This window comes from Contarinia nasturtii, unplaced genomic scaffold, assembly GCF_009176525.2.
Source record: "Contarinia nasturtii isolate CC-2019 unplaced genomic scaffold, AAFC_CNas_1.1 Cnas_scaffold_78, whole genome shotgun sequence".
Classification (NCBI taxonomy): domain Eukaryota; kingdom Metazoa; phylum Arthropoda; class Insecta; order Diptera; family Cecidomyiidae; genus Contarinia; species Contarinia nasturtii.
The window spans coordinates 4,965,978-4,983,657 of NW_022197436.1; the positions used below are offsets into that span (position 1 = coordinate 4,965,978).

A 17,680-nucleotide genomic window follows, 5' to 3' on the forward strand; every position below is an offset into this window, starting at 1 on the left:
TATTTTTAAAGCCTTTGATTATATTCTTCTTCATCTTTTTCTACTACATTTATGTTTTGTTATTAATTTTCATCAACACAAAAACCAAATAATGATTTAAGTTTAGTTTTATTACATAGTTGCTAGTTATTAGTCTCTCCAATTGATGTCTCTTGTAAAAAAATGTTCGCTTGTTCTAATTTCTTTTTTCAGATCGATTTGCGATTCATTGCTATTAATTGAATAATATAAAGTAGATCTTAAATTTCTTTTATCGCCTACGGAAACTTCATTCAGTTCAATAGAACAAATTTATGAATTTTGTTTTTTAATTATTTTTTTTTTTTTTGTAGCTGTCTTTCGGATACATTTTCACCTGAATCATGCAACGATCTATCGCGTTCGGCTGTTTTTTTTTATTAATTCACGTGGTTTATACGAGACACAACATGTTTTCTATAGATTTTTTTTACAAGTCTTTATTTGTTTTTTATTTTTTAGTTTTATTCATTATTATTACTTTCCATTCCTAGTTGTGTGTGTTTTAACTTAAAATTGTTTAAATCATGAAATCATCATTTCTTTTTATTATTTAGGACATGATTCATTTCCTGATTATTGTTTGAACTATGTCTCTTATTTTAGATATTTTAAATGAGATTGAGAGAGATAAGAAAGTGAGAAAAGAAAAAAATAATTAGTTAAAAAAATGCTTAACAAAAAAACAGAAAGAGACTAAAAAAGTGCATCGTTTACAGCATTTTAAATTCACTTTAGAGACAATGACTCAAAGTATTTTCTATCGAATCGAGCGTACAGAGGCCAGCCAAGTACGTGTTTTTTTTGTATTGTGACTGTATGTATTTGAATGTTAATATCTTCAATCTTTCTTCTTCTAAAATTTGATGAAACTAAAATTTACATCCAGAACTAGATTTCCTAGTGGGTATTGATTGGCATTGTTATTACTTTTATCTCAACTTTTGTTTTGCATTGAACCCTATAGTTTTCTTAACTGCTTTTTATCTCCTTCTTCTTCGTCTCGTGAATGATTTTTTTTTAAATTTCGATTTTAGTTGTCTGCCTAAGTTTTGATTCCTTTTTTTCTGTCTGTCTGTGTTCATGTGTGTATGTATGTTTGTTTGTTTTTATTTCATTCATTTCTTTGGAGTTTGTTTTTGTTTCTTGAGTAATGCATATCATCACCAGATCCTTAATTTTATACAATAGTAAGTAGGCTGCTTTCAAAACAAATAAAAAGAAATGAAAATAACATGCGTTTTTCTAGATTTATGTACTTTGTTTTCTTTTTTTGTTTGTTTGGTTGATGTGTTTTCTCTTTATGTTAATTGCAATGTTTTTGTTTTGTTTTGTTTACTAGTTTAAAAAAAAGTATAAGAAAATTAAAATAGAATCTGGTATTTGCGAAGAACACGTAATGCGCTTAAAACACAGAATGTGTTTTACAAAAAGAACAAAAAAAAACATTTGTTGTAAGTGTGTGTGTGTGTGTGTGTGTGTGTGTATCATTATGTACAAAATCTTCGCATGCATTATTTCCTTGGAGCGTTCTAGCGACGTTCGTAGCCACCATTACCAGCTGATGCCGAATTTGATGGGTTGTTATTTCCTCGTGGGCCTTGTTGTCTGTCATTACGATTGAATGGACGATTTCCACCTCCCGGTCGTGCATTTGATGTGCGATTTAAGCCACCAATACCTCGATCGCGATCGCCACTGTTTCTTTGACCACCCGAAATGGTTCGGCCGAGACCACGGTCATTTCGGTCACGGTCATTACGATCAACGTTGTTTGAATTTTCATTACGCATGCGAGCTTTCTTCTCTTCAACATTCAATTTTTGGCCATCAGGAGAATTTTCAGGATAGAACAGAGGCTGCGCATCGAATTAAAAAAAAAAACAACAACATTGAAATAATATAGATTGGCAAACAAAAGAAATAAAGTCGTATACACTTACCATGTTCGATAAGCAATTTTGAACGGATTTTGGATCCTCATAGGTAATGAAACCGTAATTTTGTGGAGCACGTACGCCGGGTATTTTTGGTCCTGGTTTCGAATGAATTCTTAAATCGACAACCGTTCCAAAACGTCCGAACATGACTTTTAACTCATCTTCTGTTGCATGATGAGGTACATTTCCTAAGAATAGCTGGTGGTTGTCACTGAATTGATTTGCATTGCTCGATCTTCGCTCTATCGAAATAATTTAATAAAAAATTAAAATTAAATCGAAAAAATTCCATTTTTGTAGAACTAGGCACTTATAATGAATATATGCACAAAAAAAGAAACACATTTGTATGTTCTACTAACCTCTAATTGGGCCAGTTCGTGCAGATTGTGACCGTGAGTTCAAGGTGTTTGCTGTGTTTTGTGTTCGTCCCGAATTTGCCGATGCTGATGATACAAAGTTGATGCCACTGCTGAAGTTGTCCGATTTGAAGAACTGGGCGTATGTCTTTGGCTCATTCTGGATTGATTTTGACACTTCATCAGCATCTAATCAAAATCAAAAATAAACATTTGCTTAGCATCTTCATAAGCACTTGATCTCTCTTTCTCTCCCTCTGTGTACTTACTGGTATGATTATCGTTGATGTTATTTTGTTCACTCTGAATACCGGCCAATTCATCCTTTGATTCAATATCGGATGTGGTCTGTGCACTCATATCGTTTTGCTGATCGATTTCATTTTGCAATGCGGGTGTTGAAACATTTTCCAAATCGTTCACCGTGGCATTTGGATTACCAGTCACATTAGCCAATTGATCAACCGGGATAATTTGCTGTTGAGCCGACAATGATTGCGATTGGATTTGCAATGGTGTATGAGCTACAAAGCCAAAATCAAATCAATATAAACAAACACTATGGTTGTTGCGACGGATACGGTTGGATTTTAAATTAAAGTAAAGACATTGTTTGCTTACCACCGGTACTGTTGTTAACATTGTTAACGGCAATGTTGTTGTTCGATGGTGTTAAAGTTTGAAGAATCTCGTCGTGCTGAACGACACCGTTCAATTGAGCAGCTGGTTGTGGTTGCTGTTGATAAGATTGAACGTTTCCCAATGGATAGTAAATTGGTTGTTGCGACTGCTGTTGCTATATATATACACAATATTTTCACAAGAACAATTACAATCACAATATTGACGACAATACTACCGAACCATAAAACTATACATATATATGAAGTGTAAAATGTCATTTCTCTTTGAAACCATGATGTATGAGAGTGCAGTTGAGGACAGTGAGGAAGGAGAATTTTGAGGTTAATTTTTCAAAGAGTCATGGTTCGATTTTACCATGAACACCTTTTATTCACAGTAAAATGATATTTTACACTCATTTCTCTGAGTTGAACCAGCATCGATTGCAAAAACAACAAATATAAATAAAAAAGTGGCAATAAAAAAAACTCTTCAAGGTAACATATTTCAATTGAATCCATTCTCAAAATGGCCCCTCATATTTTTTGTGTTTTCCTTTTTTCATGTTTTTCTTTCAAACATGAACTTAAAAATTGACAAATTAAGAAAAGAACAAACTTTATTCATATAAGGAATGCTCTATAATAAAATTGACGAAAAAAACATCATCGACAATAAAATGCACTTTTTTACTCTAAAGCATATTATGCTACAACATGTAAATTCAATATAAATCATACCTGGTTTTCAACGACCAAACCAGTGGCGGTGTCCTGGTCTTGTTCATCGTCATTTTCCGATCGGCTTTCGGCCTCGACTTCATCATCTGATATGAGATCTTGATAGCGAAAAATGTCATTATGAACGTAGTACTTTTTGGGCGATTGAGCTGCCAACACAAAGGTTTGAGTAAAGCGCCGCATTGGTTCTCCATTGTTCGACAATTCACCGGTTACTTGAACGACAACCCCACCGCCAAGAGTCGATTGAGCATCAACCTGACTGATTTTGGCGTGGCAATCCCGAAATCGTAGCTGCTGAATTTTATTATAAATTTGCTTTTGGCCAATAACCATTGTTGCCTCACGATTGTGTGGATCGAGACCGCCATGAACGAAGCTCGAATTATTGTTATAAAAACGATGAAGATGGTCGGGTGCTTTGTTTAACAGGGTGTAGTATTGACGGACGAACTCTCGACCAACCGATTGTGGTGATGGTACAGCTTCCATGATCATTTCTTTTTGCCAGTAACACGTTTTATGTGAGAATGTGTGGATGTGAATTAAGTCGTGAAGATTAAGTTACACGGTTTATCTGCAATAAATATGGATTTATATTTTCTGTATAGAATAAAGACCGATATCCTTATCCAAAGATTGAATATAATTAATGGGAAGGTGCTTTTTGATTATTTCTATTTTTCCATTGTACAAAAACATTCAAAATACAAAAAAAAAATTAAAATAAAGTCTCTAATCGATTTTTCCGATCGAAAACTTTTTTACTGGTGTGAAGTTTAACTGCTTCTAAATGAGCATTGCCGAATCCAATATTTTTATTGCCGAAATACTGGCAACAATTTTATGAAGAAATAAAATATTTTTTTTTGTACATTTTTGAAAACGTATGGATTTTTCATGGCATTTCACCACTGTTGTAATCGGACTAAAACAAAAATGTGCTGTATCTGAATATTATTTCATTTTTTTGTTGTATCTTGATGCGTAGTTTGATTTTGGGTATTTTTTCGTGTGCTTCTCGTTTGGTGGTGTAAAATGAACATATACAATTTGCATGGCCAAAAAATTTTGCATTCGCTTCCCTGGCCTGGTGCAAATTTACCGTGTGTACCAATGATTAGGCGTCGTGTACTATGAATGTTTCTTTTTTAATATTGTGTGTTCTCTGAACGAGGTCTACAACTAGAATATTCCTGACCGTAACTTATATATATACACGTATATATATTCTTTAACACTCTAGCCGAAAAAACACGAGTTTTTAGCAGCGTATCTTTTTTTTGTGTTCCCGTTCATTCACCAAACCGAAGATCACGTTGATTTATTTGTCAAAAAAGTTACCTTAAAATTTTTTCGCAAATTTGTGTATATGAAAATAAAAACTATAAACAAAATGTGATGGAAACTGCAGCGCGTATTTTATTATTCACTCAAATAACTTGCTAACCAAAACGTTGTGAAATGTGTGTTTGTCTTGTATTTGATACGGTTGCGATGAGACAATAGTATATGTAAATCGGTCGTTTCGTATATCGTACAGTTGGTTTTGTGTAGATTAGTATGTAGTGAGTGCGCGCCTCTGCTTTGTAGCAATTCTGTTGTAATATGTGTAAAATACACGAATGTATGAAATAAAAGAAGTAAGAAAAGTCACACGATGAGTTTAACATTGAAATGGCATCCCTGTTTGTCTTTTCAACTCACTCGAATTATACTACAACGCACACACATACACTGAAGCACGCCAGATTACAAACATGCACACACATACAGACACACATTCACGCAAGCATCGGGCACATTTGAAGCGAGGCAGACTCGAAACCCACACGCTGTCCTCACATTTTGTGTGTGCGCTGTTGCTTGTTTTTTTTCTTAGTTTTTGTCTCCCTCATTCTTTCGTATCGCCTCGTTAAAATGAGCTTCGTCTACAATACGTCTATTTGTTTTACGTTTCGAATTTCGTTTTCGAATTCGTAAATTTTTTTTGCCTATAATTTTTTTTTAAAATTGCATTCATTAGGACGGCAGTTTTTTTTTCTGTTGTCTTATAGAAAAATTAGCGATTTATGCGCAAAACTTTCGCCTTTTGATAGATTTTTTTTTTAAATAAAAATGATAAAGCTGGTGCCTGAATATGATGAAATGCGATATTAAAAGTGACGACATTCAACTGGCAAAAAATATTCAGAAATGAAAGCAATATTCATTGCTAGCAATAATGATCAAACATTTTTAACAACATACTATTGTGATCAAAAAGTACACATAATTGATGATTTCAAATGCGCGGGATGAAGAAATCGTGTAAATATTTTTTTTGTGGGTTGGTAGCACTGTCATTTATAACGGTACAAAATATCATGTCAATATATGCATCACATGTTGAGTTACACTTATTGATGTGCATACACAAAATTTCTTTTGGCGATTTTCATAATGACAGATTTTGTTGAGCAAAGAATTTGCATTAAATTTTGTGTGCGGAACGAAATTTCGGCCATAAAAACGTGTGAAATGTTAGAAAAGGCCTTCAGTGATCAATCCATGGCTAGACCAACTATTTATGAGTGGCATAAGAAGTTCAAAGAGGGCAGAGAACGTGTAGAAGATGAAATGCGATCCGGACGACCAACAACGTCAACTAATCAACAACGCGTCAAGGAAATAAAAGATCTTGTGCTAAAAAATCGTCGATTGGCAATTAGAGACCTTGTTGATATTGCTGACATTTCATTTGGGTCGATCCAAAGCATTTTAAAAGATCATTTGGGTCTCAGACGTTGTGCATCTCGATTAGTGCCAAAAACATTGAATTTCATCGAAAAAGAGCGTCGTGTTAATGTGTGTCAAGAAATGCTTTCTGACTATAAATCGTGCATAAAACGGATCATTACGGGAGATGAGACTTGGATCTATGCATACGACCCAGAAACAGCCGATCAATCCGCCGAATATTGTTTGAAAGGTGAAGCCAAACCAAAAAAATCTCGTCAAAGTCGGTCAAAAATCAAGGTTATGTTGACAGTATTTTTCGATTATCGTGGCGTGGTGCATTCCGAATTTCTTCCAAGGGGGCAAACTGTTAACAAGGAATATTATTTGAATGTTATGCACCGTTTGCGTGAAGCAATTCGAAAGAAGCGGCCGGAATTATGGGCAAACAACTCTTGGTTTTTGCATTATGATAATGCACCAGCTCACACTGCATTAATTATTCGTGATCATTTCGCCAAAAATTCAACTCATATCGTTCCGCAACCTCCATATTCGCCTGATTTGGCACCGTGTGACTTCTGGCTCTTCTCTACACTCAAAAAACCGCTCCGTGGACATCGTTTCGAGTCGATTGAAGAGATTGAACGTGAATCGCTACGTGAATTGAAGGCCATACCTGAAAATAGGTTTTCACACTGTTTCGAAGACTGGAAAAAACGTTGGCGTATGTGCATTGCGGCGGAGGGGGAGTACTTCGGAAGCGACGAAATGAATTTAGAAGAATAAATAAAGATTTTTAATTTTTTTAATCAATTATGTGTACTTTTTGATCATAATAGTAGGCCAAATCGAGTATGAATTTTGTGCTACTACCTGTCGCAACTTGTCCAATGAATCGTAAAAAATGTCGGTATTTTAATGGATTCGAATGGAATATATGTTCATATTTAATTGCAACGATATTCATTTGATGTGCTTTCATCTATTCAATGCATAAACATTCGTATCATTGTTGTTGTACGGCTTATCGTTTCATATACAACATTTTTCTAAATGTCGTAAAAAACATGGAGTATAATTCAATAAACGAACACAAATTCAGACACGATGTGTATATTCATTTGTATGGCATATGCACCAAAACAAAGGCGCAAAGAGACCGAATCAAATCGTAACGTATGTTGTATGCACATTTACTTCTTTACACACACAGAGGCAAACTTACGACAAACACATGTACATACGCACAAAATCAGTCAGTGTAGTAGTAAACACGGCCCAGTGCTTGCCGAACATTTCATTAACACAAAGATTTGAATGACATGGTATACCGGCGACAAACAAAAGATATACATCTGAAGGAAAAAATGGCGGCAAACGTATCCGATACGCATACATGTATTCGTTTGTGAGCTATGTCATTACCTGTTTTCTGTTTCGTATCTTCTCGTTTTACATGTGTTTTATTGTCTGCGAAATGAATTTCGTTCGAAAAATGGTGGCGCTGTTATCACTGACTTCTTTTTGCATACGCCATCTTTAATTCGAACTCACTTGGCTCCTTTTTTTGAAATCTTCATGATTAGTGCACGAAATTATGAAATTCTTTTGGAAATGTTCATTTCAAACAGCTTTTTTTCTGTTTTCATTAGATTTTCTCATTGATTTAAAAAAACACTCGATTTCGGGTGCCCATGATACCCATGATAAACGCCCGAAATATCAAAAAAAATCAAATATTTCAGTAAAATTGTTTTTTTTTGCCGTTTCGATGGCAATGACGCTCAAGGTTGGACGTACTCCTTTGGACGTACATCTTCGGAAATACCGATTTATTTTCGATTTATACCTACATATTCAGTGTACAAAATAAATATATTTCATTACAAAAATTAACGTTGAATCTGAAATTTAAAAAATTATTGAGATTTTCAATTAACACATTCAGCTTTCGTCTCAGAATGACCGTATTTTGGTTATTGTTTATTATTTTTTTAAAATTTGATTACAAAATCTTCAGCCTTATCTCGATTGAGATATCAAGATAGATACTATCTTTTATCTTATCTACATTGCAGTACAAAGTTGTTCAGAATGACAAGAGAATCTTTTTAGGAACACTGCCCTCCAAGATGTGATTTTTTTTTAACCTGAAACCCCGAAATTCGGAATCAGTATGCAAAAATACCTTAGATACCTAGAATCTCCAACTTACACTGGAATGTAAATCAAATGTCAACATTTAAGAGTTGAGAATTAGAGAACATAACAATAGATGATTTTAGAAACAAAAATATTCATATTATCTTTAGCTTATCTTTGGCGGTTTGTGAAAAAACAGATAAAAAACGGTAAATTGAGTTAAGTTTCAGTAAAAAATATCTAATATTTTTCTTGTATTTCACCACAGTTAGCGAATTTTTTCATCACACGCTATAAACGTCAAATCGGTATATTCACGAAACAAGGTTCATCTTCTGAAATGAAAACAAAATTGCCATTGAAACACAAAGTATGTGATTCTACGTTCGGTAAAATGTTAATTACTGATTTTTTTAAAATCTTCTTCTTCTGGATTGAATAATAGTTTCAACTAAAATAGAAACATTTTTTTCCATTTTGAAATCCTGACCGCAATTGTTTTAAAGCCATTCATCTCCAATTGACTCTATTTAAACTGCATAAGCCCTGTATATCGAAAGGGATCTTTCTTATAAACGAAAGCTTTGTCCTTACATGGTACTATCGCAATTCCCTCCAAGTCTGGATTATTCTTAATAATACTTGTCACATTCAAAATGTGCTCATCCCGTGTTCGTATATTGCAAATAAAATAACAGGTCGGGGAATGGAACATGTGGAATTGCCTAGGGTTAATCACAAAGAAAAGAATGGAAATAATGGAAACTAATCAATATTTAATGGAACGTAATGGAAGTAATGGAAACATATAATGAAAATCAAATATGTATAGTTTAAAACAAAATGCTTACTATAGAATAGCACTTGGTGCCAAGGCCACTACCTATATCAATTAAAAAAAGAATGGAAAGAAAAAAAATATCACCATTAATATATCAATCGGTCTACAATGAGTGAAACCAAACGACACTTACTCACACACGTAAATTACTCGTAGACGGAGTAAACTACGGGAGACGGCCGAGGAGGATATTCATTTTATTTGTACCGGGGAAGAATACGATTGTGGACCGGCTCATAGTTGGGGCAAACTAGAAAACTGATCGATACAAATCCGATACGATAGAATTAAAATTCATTTCACAATAAAGAAAATGCAATTCCGAGAAAAACACATTTACCGATCCTTTGTATTCATATTCACCGATTTATGGTATTGGTCTATTGCTCGGTGTGTTTGTATGGTTGCCGAAAAGAACACGATAGCGGACCGGTTCATAGTTGGGGCAAACTAGAAAACTGATCGATACAAATCCGATACGATAGAATTAAAATTCATTTCACAATAAAGAAAATGCAATTCCGAAAAAAACACATTTACCGATCCTTTGTATTCATATTCACCGATTTATGGTATTGGTCTATTGCTCGGTGTGTTTGTATGGTTGCCGGAAATAATACGATTGTGGACCGGTTCGTAGTTGGGGCAAACTAAGAAACTGATCAATACAAATTTGATCCGATAGAATTTAGATTCATTTTACAATGAAAAAAACGCAATGCAAAAAAAACTTACCGATCCTTTGTATTCATATTTTCCAGGTTCTGACATCGTTTGTGGTCGGTTTGTGAACGATTCCCATTTGTTGTTCCTGTCAATGAATGAATGTTGAAAACAAAAAAAAAATCTTTAAGAAACCAAAAAAAGAAACATTCAATTGCATATCGTAGTCAAAGTAGGCTTTGAAAAATCATAAGAAACTGCGTCGCACTATTGGCTAACGGTACCCGTAATCCACTGTGCGCAATGATGAAATTCATGATTTAACTTGATTTTGTATTGTGTTCAATGTGTTTCTTTCTATCTCAATCTCATTCTACCATGCAGTCAATTTAAAAAAAATTCGAAAATTCTGTTTAATATTATATTTTAAAATAATACTTACCGAATACTTTTTCTGGAAAAACCGACAAAAATCCAATTCGACAGAATATTTCACTTTCGATGTAAAATGAAAATTTATGCGCAGCAATTTTAGTTCTTACACTGGTGATGGTTCGACACGATGTGACTTGTTGCCGACTTGTTGGGTTGGAATGTCACAGTCAAATAAATTCTCACACCAACACATTCAAATCGGTTTGTCGTTGCAAGTAGCCGATATCGGACAGCGAATGCGTTAGCTACTGTTGATACAGTTTTCGTTTATCCGTTTGCGTCTCCATGTTGTCGTTGTTGTGACGTTGTTCCGATGCAATGCTACTGTGTGTACAGTACAATATTGATTCCTTGTGTGTTGTTCTCTCCACTGCTACTACCACTACCAAATCTCAATTTTTGTCAGCAAAGTGTTTGCTAACGCACCTTCGTTCAATTCATTTGCAAATTGTTTTTAATTTATGTGTGTATATATGTGATCAAACCCTTACTACTTTCTTACATACTAAATAGATATTGATATTGTGATTTTTTGAAATGGATGTAATGGGTGTAATGGAAAAATAATCGAAAGAATGGATAGCATTTTTCAATAATGGAATAGTAATTTTTAAAGTAAGTATACCCTGGGAATTGCTCATGTCAATAAATGATAAATATCATGCGCTTTCAGTACATCACTTGCTTCATAAACCAAATTCAATTTCTTTCCGGCCAGTGTTGATTCAGATGCTTGTTTCATCATATCAGGGCACACACAATATCCGACAATTTGTAGCCATCGTAAGTTGTGGCCAAATTTATTTTGGCATAAGAATCAATTTCAAGAAGACTATGACATAGTCTATGTTTTCCCGTGTAGTATACGGGCGCTAAATGGAAGTCGCAGGCGCTCTTATTTGCGCTTTGGAAGAGGAATGACCGAGAGCGCAAAATATTTTGTCGCGCTATCGAGGATTTCTCTTTAAACATTTTCGCATAAAGACACAGCAACCGAATATGAGTTATGTATACAGTACATACAGTCGATAGAGTCACTTACTAGCATAGCACACAATATGAATAGTATGCACAATGTGCATAGTGTGCTATGATATTGAGCGACTCTGTGGACTGTATGTACTGTATACATAACTCATATTCGGTTGCTGTGTCTTTATGCGAAAATGTTTAAAGAGAAATCCTCGATAGCGCGACAAAATATTTTGCGCTCTCGGTCATTCCTCTTCCAAAGCGCAAATAAGAGCGCCTGCGACTTCCATTTAGCGCCCGTATACTACACGGGTTGTATGAAAAGTCTGTGAAAAATTGATTGCATCTTAAAACTAACATCAGCTTCGGGTTTCTCGTGCCAAAAAACACCCCATTACAAATTCTTTCAGCGTTCAAATTGAAAGAATTTCAATTTAAGGCATTTTTCTCATAAGTGCCTCTTCAGAGTCTAAGTTTTACACCGATAAATCAATGTCGTTGAAAATTTGACCAGATCTATTCCTCGTAGTGTCTAATCATCCCGTAAAGTCAGATTTTGAATTTCATGTCTGAGCACGAAACCATCGTGTCACCAAAATGGTTGAAAAATGATCAAAAAATGTATGGATGTGGGTACTTCATTCGGACCAAAAAAAGTTACACCGGTCAACAGATATTGCTCAAAAACTAATCAGCACGTCTTCTGGTAGTCCCAAATCATCCTGCAAAGTCAGAATTTGAATTGAGTTTTTGGAAGAAGACTTATCGTGTTAACAAAAAAAGGAGTCACAGGACACATCACACACAGCGACGCACATTAATATGCCCCAAAATCATCTCCAATCGTGTTTTCTACATGAAATATGCATAGAAAACATGTTTTGGGGTGACTTTAATTTTTTGGCCTAATACAATACCTTTCCTACACTAGGTGCGCGGAAAAGTAAAAACATATAAATAACGAATAAATTTCGACAGCCATGGAAAACTCCAAAAGAAAAATCAAAAACTTCACACTTACATAAAATAGACAGAACTAGTGATTCCAAACTGATGTGTATGTGATAAGAAGAGCGAAAATGACTATACAAAAAAAAATCGGTTAAAAACAGGGACTGTTCTTTCGAGAAGAAGAAATGGTGAGAAGGAGGGATCCTCATTTTCAATTGAGAAGGTCCTCAGTGCTCTCCACCCCATTCCTCTTCCTCAAAAGAACAATCCCTGAAGAAAAACAAAACAGACAAATGTGGAATAAAAAGGAGAAATGTCACAACTCCAACAAACAAATTGCATTTGATTGTTCAAACAAGTGCAACAGATAAAACAAATTCGAATGAAATGGGAAAATTGGTTGAATGAAGCATTTCATGATGGTAACGGTAATTACTTGTTGTTGGCTCTTTGTCTGAAATGTCGATTTCAAATATGTATTAAATCAACGGAATGAATGCAAAAAGACAACAAAAAATTATTCACAAAAGGAAATATATTGTTTAAAGAAACATTAATGAGCGCAGTGTTATTTATTTCGTTGATATATTTTTGGACTGTTGTAACTTACTTAAAATTTGTTTTTTTTTCAGACTTTTACTTTGAAATTACATGTTTTTTTCTTCACAGTTCAACGAACTATAGAATGGTTATAAATAGGATAAGTTTTTTTGGAGTTTAAATTCTACAGCTGGTCATGTCGTTGATACAATTGTTCTGTGACAATAAACATTTATAAGACAAAGCAGAGTTTTTTGCTAACTAACGTTTTCTCGAAACCAAACTGAACCATCTTTTAGTTCAAAGACTACTCTTCGATCTGAGCAAACGTAGACTAAAAAATATTGTGCAATGGTTTGTTTCATAATAAAAATAAAAAACAGCAATTTTAGCCCTTTTTTCTGATATTTATGCAATTGTTTATGCATTACATATTTGATTCATTATCAAAATGGACATAGCCTAGGCTATTCTTTATTTATGGCATCATTTTATTTTTGTTTAATACGTGCTTCAATTATTGGAAAATCTTCCTCTGTTGCATAGCTTCGAATATATTTTAAATAGACGGTTTTAGTTCCAGCAATTCTGCTTAATTTAATGGGTGCGCCAATTTTTCTCATTTCACATAATCGTAAATTCATTTCATCCACATTTCTTCTCAAAACATATAATGAATTTGTAATTTCATTTGCTGTAAGGCCAACTTCACTCTGCCAAAAATCCAAATGAGTTTTGATCTGCAATAAAACAAACAAACAAAATAAAAAGAAATCCTTATACGATACGACCTGTTTCCATTAAATCATTTACCTTTAAAGCGGAAGATTGTTTTAAATTTGGATACTTTATCAAAGCGTCTTTAAGATCATTTTCACTCAAATCTAGCCGGTTTGAAAGATAGTCCATGCTATTTAATGTGTGAATCATATACGTCGATATTTTATCGAGGCCGATTTTTTTAAGACTTTTGATTCTGTGGTCAATTTGTGCCACGCTATAGTGTTTGAAGACCTTTGAACATGACAAAATAGTTGTACGATCTACGCCATGTTTCAGAAGAACATCTAACGTTGTTTTGAAGACATTTGGCATGGTTTTTAAGAAAACCTCACTTTTTGCAGCAAAACTGGCGGCAACCTCAGTGACTGGTATCTTTAGTTTTGCGCTAAAATAATAAATCGGATGATCATTCCCAATGGCGTTGAAATCAACGAGATCACGCTTGTATTTTTCCAATACAATCGCGTCGGCAATTAGCAGAGGAATGAAGTCTGCAATATTATTCGGTTTCATTTGTTGTACGATATTTATTTTCTCCTTAATTTCATCTAAAAAAACATTTGGAATTTAAATAGCATCACAAAATAAAATTCAATCCATACCAATGGGCATAGTGAGCAAAAATCCATTTTTCCTAATTGAATCGTTGCGGCGAAACAGTAGCTCTTATTTTTCTCCAAATAATACTGCAACATGAAGTTTTTTTCACACGGTTTATTTGTTGTAATACAACAAATAAACTATTCATAAAAAACTTTATGTTGCAGTATTATTTGGAGAAAAATAAGAGCTACTCTTTCGCCGCAACGATTCAATTGTCACTTGGTCGATTTTCATTTCCAATAAATTGCTGACATTCTTTTCTGCCACAACTAGTTCATTTAAGTCATATACATAAGTGTAATACAGCTCAGACGATTCAAAATGGTCACCACCTAATAACGACATCAACGACTCAACAATTGCTTTTTTGTCTGTGTTAAGTTTGTTTATTTGTATCATCATTTCGGCGGATAAGGCAGTCCCTTTTTCGGCTCTTTCCAATTTGTATTTTTCAATTAACCTGAATGCAAAAAGACCAAAGAAATTAATTTTAATTTTGTCATTTATGTTGATTTCATAAAAGATAATTAGCAATAAGCCAATGTTGATACAAGATTGTCCGAGAATAAATGTGAGATTTCTCCCGAGATTTGAATGAAATGTAACAATTGTTCTAGCAACTGTTTCTCAAAGCAGTAAATCAGAGACTGTTTCTCCCTCAGTTGATCATAGCGCTCCTCCTGAAATATAGTTATTACTATGAGAAACAGTCTCTGTTTTTATATGGTGCTGGTAGTGTTACATTTGAATAAAATCTCAGGAGAAGACCAACATTCATTTTCGAGCATATATTTGTTAACATACTCATCGAATATTTCTTGTGACAATTTAAAATGCCACATTTTCACCGGCATTCCAGTAGATAGTACACATTCAGAACGACAAAGCAACCTTTCAGCACTAAGATTCAGAATAGAAACATTGGTTGCCAATTCCATTGGGTTCACGCCATAGTCCGTCAATATTCTGACTTTTTTCTCGAAATTTCGAAATTTTGAAAATGATATATCACGTTTACCATTGGCAATGGACCTTGCAATCACTTGTGGTTCAACCTGCAATTATTGATAAAATATTTGTTGTAAAATATCGAATTTGACTTATTTTGGGGAAATAATGAACCTGAAGACGTTCGCTCAAATAATAAATACGATTTGTGTGTCCATGAATTGCAGGTTTATATTTATCCTTCAATAATCCGCCAACAAGTTCTTGAAGTTTAATTTCATCGAGTGTTAACAACGGTGCAAAATCATCAAGACTCTTCGGCTGCATTGATTTTAACACATCTATCTTCTTGTCCAGTGATTCTAAAATTAATCAATTACAATCATTTCTATAGATATTATTCAATACAAACACGAACCGATATCTATTGTGAGGAGTGATGGATTCTCGAATATTGACTCAGCCGACAGCTGTGAACGAAGATATACCAGTGTATCGGTTTTAATTGCATTAATTTGTCGTAACGCTGGAAAATCACAATATATCTTCGCAGCAATATCTTCCGAACAACATAATTTTCGAGAAAGTTCTGCAATGGCCAGATATTCCTTCGGTTTTGATGAAACGGTCCGTTTTTGTTGATGGATCATGTGCTTCACTTGTAGATATGTTGAAATTACAGGTTGTATGTATCTTTGGTTGTTCAAAACGTAACTTCTGACAATATTTTTTAAGAACATTATTGATTGATTGTTATATTTTGATTAAGAGAAATAGAAGAAGAAAACAGAAGAATTTCCAAATAAGAACTATTTATTGCATCATCCTCCCCGTCAATTTTAAATTCACAACTGTCAAAGTAATTGAATCAGTTGTCAAAATGTACAAATGTCAAGGTTTCAAATTGCTTATAACAGCAGCACCGTTAAAATGAATTTAACATCAATATGTAACTCATCTCTTGCTCAGTTTTACATTTCTAAAATACTTTCTCCTTACACACTCTGGGTGTAGCTAAATAAGAGACCATCGCCAAAAATGATTGCATTAAAACAATGCACCCCGAAAAAATGAAGCTTGTTTAAAAATAGTTTTGAACAGTGTTTCGAATTTTTCAATGCCAATTCATTCAATTATAATTACCATTAAATAATGCAAATTAAAATTTTCAATTACCATTTACATTCAAATTGGGAAATGAATTGAAATTCATTTCAATTGCGTGAAGTTGCAGAGATTGATGCCTTATACGGCATTTGTACATAGCTAACATCAAAAGTGAGGTTAATATTTAAATGCTCACATTCAACAACAACGGTTGCTGTGTCAATAAGTTTAAAAGAAACTCGCGGCAATGAAAACAATTTCAATCTTCACGCTTTTGTATAGTTTTTGAACTTTCGCATACAATACTCACATGAAACATTGTATTTGTCTATATAATTTTCATACAAAATATCGTTTTTGTATTATTATTATTTATTTATTCACCGTCTGATTAAAGACTGATTTTATCACAATTATTTACAATATCATTTGCAATGAAACACTACCCGATCGAATACCAGCCGCCAGTCTTTTCGACTTCGGAGCAGCAGATATGGACTGTGTCCATTGTATATTACTATATTGATAACACAATTTTTCTTAGTATATTTTGCCGAATATTAAATACGAGTAACACTTGCGTTGTATATTGACAATGCGTTATTGACAGTTTATTTTCTTCTTTGCTTGAATCTGGGCATAGCTTCTGATCGGGTTTCCAAGGGATCAAACAAGCACCATGCTCTAGATAACAGGAGGTTTGATATATTTGATACTTCGTTGCATTGACGCACTCCTACTCGGACCAGCATCGATTCAGGAATATTTTGAAACCACGTCAAAGATTCTACAAAAAATTCCATTTTGAAAATGTACCTTACCATCGCTTAAATTCCAATATTGATAATAGGCTCCTTGATTGTTTGATGAAAAAATCTTCGAAAAAATGTGCTCATATAGAACAATTTTATTTTCTTTTTTTTCTTCGAAATAAAACAACTAAATGTTCGTAAATTTGTTAAATTAATATTTTATTTAAAAAAAAAAATCTCGTATTTTTCTCATTGTCGTTTCACATTAAAACACAGAATCATTGAATTTGAAAATCCGCATTGTTAAAATTGTTATTTCTCTGTAAATTTCATGTACAAATTGAATTATATTTTTTTCTCTTGTTTTATTATTATTATTATTCAGTTGAACAACAAATTAATGTTAGGCATGTGTATTAATCGAACAAATCCAGATCATTATTCAAAACATTCCGGTCGAATGAATTCGTTTTTGTTTTTAATAAGTGCAAATGTACAAAATTCTATAATGAGAAAACAATTTATACAGAGTACAGATTCA

General features: G+C 33.7%; 2 protein-coding genes and 1 long non-coding RNA gene across 15 annotated transcripts; all 3 read right to left on the reverse strand.

The window, feature by feature from the left end:
- On the reverse strand, nucleotides 1–5,340 carry LOC116344973 (ras GTPase-activating protein-binding protein 2). 4 transcript variants are annotated; one of them, XM_031774177.1, is made up of 7 exons: nucleotides 5,026–5,340; nucleotides 3,682–4,258; nucleotides 2,939–3,053; nucleotides 2,587–2,841; nucleotides 2,321–2,506; nucleotides 1,962–2,200; nucleotides 1–1,877 (listed from the first exon to the last, which is right to left on the reverse strand). In XM_031774177.1, the coding sequence occupies exons 2-7, from the start codon at nucleotides 4,177–4,179 to the stop codon at nucleotides 1,551–1,553; spliced, it is 1,620 nt and encodes a 539-aa protein (XP_031630037.1). In that variant the 5' UTR covers nucleotides 4,180–4,258; nucleotides 5,026–5,340; the 3' UTR covers nucleotides 1–1,550. The 4 variants fall into 4 exon arrangements, with proteins under 4 accessions (XP_031630037.1, XP_031629773.1, XP_031629955.1 ...); XM_031773913.1 differs by having other exon boundaries at nucleotides 2,939–3,113; nucleotides 5,026–5,337; XM_031774095.1 differs by lacking the exon at nucleotides 5,026–5,340 and adding an exon at nucleotides 4,796–4,902 and having other exon boundaries at nucleotides 2,939–3,113.
- Nucleotides 5,341–8,351: 3,011 nt separating this feature from the next.
- Nucleotides 8,352–10,783, reverse strand: LOC116336830. Of its 8 annotated transcripts, none has more exons than XR_004200749.1 (8): nucleotides 10,491–10,782; nucleotides 10,121–10,196; nucleotides 9,726–10,043; nucleotides 9,519–9,643; nucleotides 9,396–9,427; nucleotides 9,139–9,269; nucleotides 8,950–9,079; nucleotides 8,352–8,879 (listed from the first exon to the last, which is right to left on the reverse strand). It is a non-coding gene; the product is annotated as an uncharacterized LOC116336830 (long non-coding RNA). The 8 variants fall into 8 exon arrangements; XR_004200747.1 differs by having other exon boundaries at nucleotides 8,950–9,269; nucleotides 9,726–9,843; nucleotides 9,926–10,043; nucleotides 10,491–10,780; XR_004200753.1 differs by having other exon boundaries at nucleotides 8,950–9,269; nucleotides 9,926–10,043; nucleotides 10,491–10,783.
- Nucleotides 10,784–13,341: 2,558 nt separating this feature from the next.
- LOC116336809 lies at nucleotides 13,342–16,119 on the reverse strand. Of its 3 annotated transcripts, XM_031760957.1 has the most exons (6): nucleotides 15,699–16,119; nucleotides 15,455–15,642; nucleotides 15,137–15,387; nucleotides 14,624–14,792; nucleotides 13,760–14,277; nucleotides 13,342–13,686 (listed from the first exon to the last, which is right to left on the reverse strand). In XM_031760957.1, the coding sequence occupies exons 1-5, from the start codon at nucleotides 16,018–16,020 to the stop codon at nucleotides 14,257–14,259; spliced, it is 951 nt and encodes a 316-aa protein (XP_031616817.1). In that variant the 5' UTR covers nucleotides 16,021–16,119; the 3' UTR covers nucleotides 13,342–13,686; nucleotides 13,760–14,256. The 3 variants fall into 3 exon arrangements, with proteins under 3 accessions (XP_031616817.1, XP_031616833.1, XP_031616825.1); XM_031760965.1 differs by lacking the exons at nucleotides 13,342–13,686; nucleotides 13,760–14,277; nucleotides 14,624–14,792 and adding an exon at nucleotides 14,843–15,012 and having other exon boundaries at nucleotides 15,075–15,387; XM_031760973.1 differs by lacking the exons at nucleotides 14,624–14,792; nucleotides 15,137–15,387; nucleotides 15,455–15,642; nucleotides 15,699–16,119 and adding an exon at nucleotides 14,332–14,374.
- Between the last annotated feature and the right edge of the window lie 1,561 nt (nucleotides 16,120–17,680).